Source organism: Amphibalanus amphitrite, unplaced genomic scaffold, assembly GCF_019059575.1.
Source record: "Amphibalanus amphitrite isolate SeventyFive unplaced genomic scaffold, NRLGWU_Aamphi_draft 000622F_arrow, whole genome shotgun sequence".
NCBI lineage: Eukaryota > Metazoa > Arthropoda > Thecostraca > Balanomorpha > Balanidae > Amphibalanus > Amphibalanus amphitrite.
The window spans coordinates 358,268-366,363 of NW_024882116.1; the positions used below are offsets into that span (position 1 = coordinate 358,268).

Sequence of the window (8,096 nt, forward strand, 5' to 3'; positions counted from 1 at the left end):
GCACCAGGAGCAGAGTTAGAAGGGGGATGTTCAAACACCCCCCCAGCAGGGCGTGGAAATCCACGACCCCCAGCCGGGCGCGGGTTAATAATGATCCTCCAACAAGCACTAAAACATATACAAACATGATCTATGAACATTTCTGAGTCGGATCATGCTAAAAATCGTTTTTGCAGAGGTACATATGAGTCACGTTGAGAACGTGACAGTCTAAGTCACATCCTGACAGATTTGGTCAAACTGGATGAAGTAGTAGAGCAGATTGATAAATCACGTGAAGCAGGATATTTTTATATCATTTTTGATTTTTACCGTGTTCTGGCGCTGCGACGGCATTTAAATCAAAATGCTGTTGGCGTTGAATTGACTAAATATAGTTCCTTTGGTCTTATTTATAGTTCAAATCAGGGGTGGAGCTTCCTATTCACTTGGTGGGGCGCCTGCCCCACCAACTTGCCATTTTGCCCCACCAATAAACGTTTTTCCCCACCAACTTAAGCCGATTTGCAGGACTTTACTGCTTAGCAAACCTATGTTTTTCGCATTGAGGAGCTTTGAAATGTCTGTGTAATACTATGCTGTACTATGCTATGTGTAATACTATGCAAAATATTATCTCTGTAATGAAAAGAATTGATTCATTGTTGAATTTTATCTAACTTAACAATCGGACATTGTAGGTTTGACAACTTTTTGCCCCACCAACTTTCCTGGAAAAGCTCCACCCATGGTTCAAATTGTATATTTTTTTTAATTTATTTCAAGTTCCTAAATATCCATTCCTATGAATAACGGAAAGTCAGCGTGGGTTCAGCCTAGTCGTTACGCGCGTTTGGCAAGCGATAAAAAATGATCCAGAATTGTGCTTGTCATGAAGACTGGGAAAGAAAATAAACAGCTGTGGTTCATCAAAAAGGGCAAAAATCACCTTTGTAAGAAAGTGAAATATCTTGGATATTTGAGGAAAACAATCTAACATTGAAGCGAGACCACACGATAGACGATGCAGGAACAAAGCAGTACCTACAAAAATGATCTGACAACCGAATGCTTCCTCGTAAACCTGTTTTGTGTGAAGTGCATTTTCTTGGGACTACATTGCAAGTGAAAATTCATTTGTATCAAAGGAGCATGGATTCGTGATTGCCCTATAAAGTTGAAGCTTGGTGACACCTTCAACATGCATGCGGCTCGACACTATCAGATGCTCTTGGTGCACACATGTGGAACCGTTTTAGACAAAGCTGCAGATTGATGATGACGGACACGACGAACTGAATATGGAGCTCTCCCGACTCGCCCGTCTGAGTCCAAAAGAGATTGAATAGTACCAGCATGCGGCTGCTGGAGAAGGGAGAGCCGGATCTGGCAGTACGGGCCAAGGAGCTGGCACTCTGAAGCAACAATTGATTAGCAGACGATCACGCGCAAAACCGTTGAATTAAATTGCTGTCCAGACATCATATGGTGACATGGTCACCGGGCTCCTCTCCGCGGTGAAACAGTTAAACTTTAATCGGCGCAAAGCTTGCCGATTACATAAATATCAATTATCAGAATAAAGTGCTACCAGCACTACCAGGTCCAGCACTATCTCATTAAAAGCAAAAGTTGAATTGTTGTTTAGCAACCAATATTTTTTTTCAAAAATCACCGTCATGTAAAAATATTCCCCTTCCCCCACCCAAAACCCCGATTCCCCACATTTCCCCTATCGTGTTGGGCTAAAAAGGATACTATATTTCTGCGTAGAGGTTTCGCAACAGCTGACTGCAGGCTCTCACGACAGCCGACATGTTGAAAACAAACTGTCTGCACGTGCAAGGCTCATCCTCTCGTTTGGCGGCAGGCGTTTTTGCGGCGTTACACACCGCTAGAGACCGGTTAGTAGAGTGCAGTGCATGTCAGTTCGTAGCACACCCATTCCGGTCTGCACGTGCAAGGCTCATCCTCTCGTTTGGCGGCGGGCGTTTTTGCGGCGTTACAGAGGTGCTTGCTCAAACAACCTGCGGTCCCGCGATGCGGAGCCCAGCATCGCAGATGCTGGTATTACCCAGGGTGTGGGGCAAAACGCCCTTTTGTAAGGGTATGTGAAAACCTTTTTGGGGTTAAATACCACACGCAGGTGTCTTGTCTTGGTCTCAAAGCGTAGTAAAAAAGACATTCGATTCGGCAGGTCTTTCTGACTCCATTTGTGGCTTTCCCGATTCACTAGCTCAATTTGATCGGGAGTTATTGAAGAAAAGCTTATGACCCTTGTGACGTCACAAATGACGTCATGCAAGGGCAACAATGCAAATGTGAAGCATCGGGCCTTGCAAAGAGTGCATGAAATCACGATTTTATATGCCTGAGATAGTTTCAGATCATTCTCGGCGCCAAAATAGCAATTTCCATATGTCCCAATTGACTTATAAGGGTTTAACGTATAAGTTCCCTGTATCTGAGGATTGGTTAAGTTTTCATCTTGTTCTCCACTCAATTCTGCGTAAAATGCCGGGTTCCGTGTCTACATAGCTTGAACGTAACGGATGCAGCGGCCGCAAACGTAAATCGAGGTCCCGAATTCCCTATTCCCCAGCACAGGCGGCGGCCGCTTTCTGGTCTGCGCAACATGGCGGCACCGTTGGACACCATTTGGCGGCCGATGCGCCTTCCACATTATAGAGTTCAGTGAGAGAGACCAAATAGATAGGTCACACGACTATGAATCAACTTGTTAACAGCACTAGTGTCTCTTTAATGTTTCTCACGACTGTTCTTTTTTTTCCACAGATCAGAGAGCTCACCTGCGTGGCGTCATCTGTGGGTGGTATCACATGCGGCACGGTCCGTAACGTCTCACACCAGAGCAGCCCGTTTTGTGGCTGCCTGGCGCCTAGTGTGGTGGCGCGGACAGGCGCCCATGAGCACCCGGCGCGTAGCTCCACACGCTGACGTTACGCCGTCGCCGGCATGTTTCGTATGAAGGCAATGCGCTACTACCGGCTATGGATATACGCGTGCAACCTGGTGCTCCTGGTGTCGGTGCTACTGTTTGTCGCCGTCGGCAGCTCCATCTTCAGTGACGCGCGCATGTCGCTGGTGAGTGGTGTGCGGTACTACCAGCCGACGTTCCTGTACGCGTACGCGGCAACGGTGCTGCAGGGAGGCGTGGTCCAAGTGATCGGCTGCGTGGGTGCGCTGCGGCTTAACGAGCGGCTGCTGAACGTCTATTGGCTGCTGCTACTGTTGCTGCTGTGCGGCGACCTGGCCGTGGGCACTGTGTGGGTGGTGCGCTTCCAGCGGCTCTGTGCCGAGCTCCCCGGCCAACTGTCGCGCAGACTGGCCAACGAGTACGGCGTGCAGGCCGAGTTCACGGCGCTCTGGGACCACGTCCAGTGGTCGGAGCGGTGCTGCGGACTCGAATCGCCCGCCGACTTCAATGCATCTGCCTGGAGGTGGCGGAACGGCGTCAGAGACGGCGCCGACGCGGGCACCGAGCTGCTGCCAGCCTCGTGCTGTCCGGGCCGTCCGGCCGCCGCGCCACCGCCCAAGGCCGCCGCGTACCGCTCCAGGAAGTGGAGCGCGCGCTTCCTGCAGCGACCGCCACCGACGCTTGAGCCGCCGCCCACCACGCCGCTACCTCCATACAACGGCACTTGTGTGGCCGCTGCCGGCGGCCGGCAGTCGGCTCCGTACGGACGCGGCTGTCGACGGCTGCTTATGGGCTGGTACCAGCGCAGCGCAGACCTTCTCTTCGTGCTCGGCTACTGTGTGATAGCGTTCCTCAAGCTCTGCTTCCTAGGCCTGTTGCGCTGTGAGATCCGAGAAATGATTCAAAAGATAAAGGTGTTGCAGTGCGAGGCAGCGGCGGTGGATCGCGCCGAGACTGCAGCCAGCGCGGCACCGCCAACCGCCAACCACATCACAAAGGACAACAACAATGGCGGCGGCCGGCGGCCTGTCATCGACGAACCGGCCAACGCGTCCGACTCGGACACAAACAGTCACTGTCCGCTGCTGGGCCGGCCACGGTGCACCCCCAACGGCAACAACAACACACTGGCGGGCCAGCCCAACCGCAGCCAGGCGCACGAGCTGTCAGAGCTGCCGGCCCGTCACCAGACGGCCATTTGATAGGGGGCGGCGGCGGCGGCTTGGCCCAGCGAGGTGCTGCTCTAGTGGCAGCCGCGGCCGCCGCTCTTCATGTTGTGCTGCTGTACGCCTGTGGCCGGGCTCAACGCATGACAGGCGTAATCCGATGGCTTACCAGGCCGGCATGGTCCAGTGCGATTTGTAGAGTACTGCTATTCGCTCATATTACGAAGTAGGCACGCGTTACACAGTAGAACAACCATTAGTGTCATGCTTGCTTAAAAAGAAGTTCAGCATTAATGTACTCTAAACAATCACAAATATACCTGCCATACGATTCCCATTCCAGTCGATTTATTAAGCACATTACGCTCATTTTGAGCCTTAAGGACTGTCTACACTTTGCGTTTTTATCACGTGCGTTTTATGCGTCGAATCGGTTTTTCCGGCCCCCGGTCAACAGAGATGGTAGCTCAAATTTAGTCGGATATGAAAATTCTACTAAATCCATAGACTTTAATGCTAAATTAACTATATTTGAGAAGGGTTTATGAAGAAAGATGGCCACACACGGAAAAAAGCGAGATGCTATCTTGTACTTTAAATCGTCTTCTATCTGCGCCTTTTGAAGTGTTTTTCAATCCGAGGTACGGCTCTCCTGTAAAACAGTGGTTGGTTTTGCTTTTTAGCTTACATCTGGTCTTATATCACGCGCAAATGCATAAGTATTACCTAACCCAACTTGTGGGTATGCACATTTGTCACGACACTGAAATTGCATCGTCGTAAGCCAAATACTTTCTGAGATATTTAGCAAAATCCTCATTTTCTGCCGTTTGGGGCATTCCACATTGGGGATTTTTCCGATCTAGCGCCTCTTAATTCCAAAAATCTTTTTTTGGATTTTTGTTTATTTTTTGTGTCAGTGGGGTTCAGAAATGTCTGAATTTTTCATATATGGCATTGTTTTATCTATATGTCCACAGCAAAACTAGGAAAAATGCTCCCAAAGTTCACACTCATGGGTGATTACTCAATTGGCTCAGCAAGGCCCGAAAGTATAGCTCAATTTCATTGTCCTGTCCTGTTGGTTTTAAGCTTGCGAGGTCATAAAGTTGCATATCTTCTGAAAGGCACCTTTATTAGGAATGGAATGGCAAACAGAAAGTATGCCACAACCATCCACAACCTTACTAAGGTCACAAAAATGTCATTTACAAAAAAAACCTTACAGACACCATATTGAAGGAATCTATATCACTATTTGAGGAGGGTGCGTCTGTCCGTTACCGAGGTCCCGACTTGGTGGTGCTTTGCGTGGACTACAGGCCAGACCGTTGCACCTAGCCCGGTGAAATTTGCACAACTTATAGATCAAGGATGCGCGACGTGCCTTTGGGGGGTCTCAGCTCGATCGGGTCGATAGGGAGCGCGTGGCGCGTGCTCAAAAAGTGCAAATTCGCGTCATAGACTTTACATGTATAAATCGGCTTGCAAAATCGGGCGAAAACGGCTAATATTGGCCGACACGGGTCCAGTTCCCGTGCAATATCTTGGTGACCAGGGGTCCGACCGGCACGGGGAAAACAGCATCGTGTACAGAATTGAACGGGCTATTGAATGGTGTGCAATGCAGAGGATAGCACGCGCCACGTGCACCGGAGAGGGCACTTTTATTTGAAAAATTGCGGTTTTTGAGGGATTTTGGAATTAATTTTATTTTTAGGTGACCGTTAAATGGAGCGAGTTGAATCAACGCTTATTTGCAAGAGAAAGGTACCGCCTCTCATATAAAAATTGTGAAAAGCTGATTGATCCAAATCAAGGTGGTGCAAATCACAGGAGAAAATGGTGTTTGTCAATTTTGTGCCACTTTATTAATCACACGGGGTTTGCTGCATAACCTGATACCTTTGGCAATTGAATATGGTACCATTGGATAGAGCATTCAATTCTGTCCAATATTCACTCTTCATTTTTGCATGATTAGCAACAGTATCCTTAAAAATGTAAATGTTCCAAACCATTACATTGTCATTTTTAGCGAAATTCATCGATGGCCCTCAAAAGACTTCACGTCAGTTTTCGAATCATTCTAAAGTAGAACGCATGATAATACGACACGGGCACCTCGATGCGATGTATCTTTTTGTTTCTTACAAAATGCTTGGCCGTCAAAAAGCAATCGAACGAAATGGATATCTACCAACCAAATCGACACAGACCAACCCAATACCCACGGGTCAAAAAATCCCCCTTCGCGTTGCGGAGCACGCGGGTAACCCTAGTGGTATACTAAATAAATGTAGGAAATCAACAATGTTCTCCACACTTATCCACTCCGAAATATATCCTATCGAATTCGCTACTTTCTCCTGCACAAGACAACGCCTAGTTTGGCTGCCGAAACTTGCCTGAACACGGAATATTCACATTAGAGTATCTTAGCACCCCACTCGAGGAGCGCTAGCCCGCGCGGGGCTGGGGGGTAAATATTACCCCCTCCCCTCGCGAATATTTGCAATATCTCAAACTTTGAGTACCTTTTCTTACATTAATTTGACACATTCTCTGAAAATTTGAGCGAAATCCGTCGGAAACTTTTTGAGAAATTGACGTTTTAGTGACGTCATGTTCGCCATTTTCGCCTCATAAACGGCAAAATTTCAAACGCCGCTAACATCTTCATTTTTAAAGGCATCAAGACGTAACAAAAAAGGTTATACGTAATTCTATTTTGTCTATCAAATGGCTATCTCGGTTTTTTGAAAAGTTTGGAATTTGGCCCAAATTTTTTCGAAAAACTGACTTTTTTGGGAAAATAATTATAAAATCCAAAATTTTGAGTGTATCGAAAAAACCGGAATATATGTCAGAGAAGTGGTCTATGTGCACCTACATACCAATTTTTAGAGAATCGGTTCAAAAATGTGGGAGTTATTCAAAATTGTATGACGTCAGGACACACAAAAATTTTGAAAAAAAATGATTTTTTGGAAGTTCTAGACCTCGTCCGGAAACAAAAATAGCACCATTCGATTCGCCGTGAGAAACTGCATCAGATAGACACCTTTTTAGGCCTTAACAACCAACTTCAAAACTTGACCTCACTTGACCTGACCTTGACCTGACCTCGACCTGAAAGTCATCCAGAGGTGGTCCATATCACTTATTGAGTGTGCCTATTGAATTCTATGAGTAAAATGACCCATAAAACATGTGTCGCACATGCCCTTTTCTATATTTTGTTTTTGGTGACCTGACCTGACCTGACCTGACCTTGACCTTGACCTCTGAATGATATTGTATGCAACGAATATTGTCTTGGTAGCCTAAGAACACGTTTTGGGCAATCAGTCTCAGTCCATGACTCCATTCTTCGGCAACTACGGTGCAAGGCCGATACTGTAAACACTTGCAATTCGTACCCTTGACCTGACCTTGACCTTGACCTCAAACTTTAAATTAAGTACATGTTTCTAGTTGTTCGTCATGAGATCTTTCGATTGGCGTTTGAATTTTCTAAATCGGACCATTAGTTCGGGAGATAACAGGGGGGGGGGTAAAATTTACCCCCCAGCCCCGCGCGTTCGGCTGGAGACCCCAGCCCCGCACGGGCTAGGGCAAACAGCACGATATAGGTATGTTCCGGACATAGGCGAATAATTTTACTTCGTGATTTATATGATGCATATTCTCTGAGACACATTCATTAGGAATAGGATGACAAGCGTAAATTATACATACCGTAACCTTATTAACCATCGCACTTGTGGGGAGGGGGAGGGTGAAGGGGTCGGATAAAACCCTATGGTTTTCCGCAAATTACTCGCGCAAAAAGCGGCCGATCGCGACGAAACCTTCGGTGCCCTCCAGATCATCAATTTTACATCTAACTTGAAAATTTCATGACTCCGACCCAACTGACCTTTGACCTGTGGCATATTTCTCGAGACCTAGTTTGGCCGGAATCGCGATTCGGCGTATCCCAGCTCACATTATCCGCGGTTTCCAGTATA

At 47.3% G+C, this 8,096-nt stretch overlaps 1 protein-coding gene across 2 annotated transcripts in view; it reads left to right on the forward strand.

Annotated features, from left to right (window-relative positions):
* Positions 1 to 4,786, forward strand: part of LOC122363475 (leukocyte antigen CD37-like) — a 67,224-nt gene extending 62,438 nt beyond the window's left edge. Inside the window, exon 2 of one of the 2 annotated variants that reach the window (XM_043332767.1) lies at positions 2,776 to 4,786. In XM_043332767.1, the coding sequence (XP_043188702.1) occupies positions 2,956 to 4,119 (1,164 nt within the window). In that variant the 5' untranslated portion in view covers positions 2,776 to 2,955 and the 3' untranslated portion in view covers positions 4,120 to 4,786. The remainder of the gene's footprint in view (positions 1 to 2,775) is intronic. The other variant, XM_043332766.1, reaches the window with a different exon arrangement.
* The last annotated feature ends 3,310 nt before the right edge of the window (positions 4,787 to 8,096 follow it).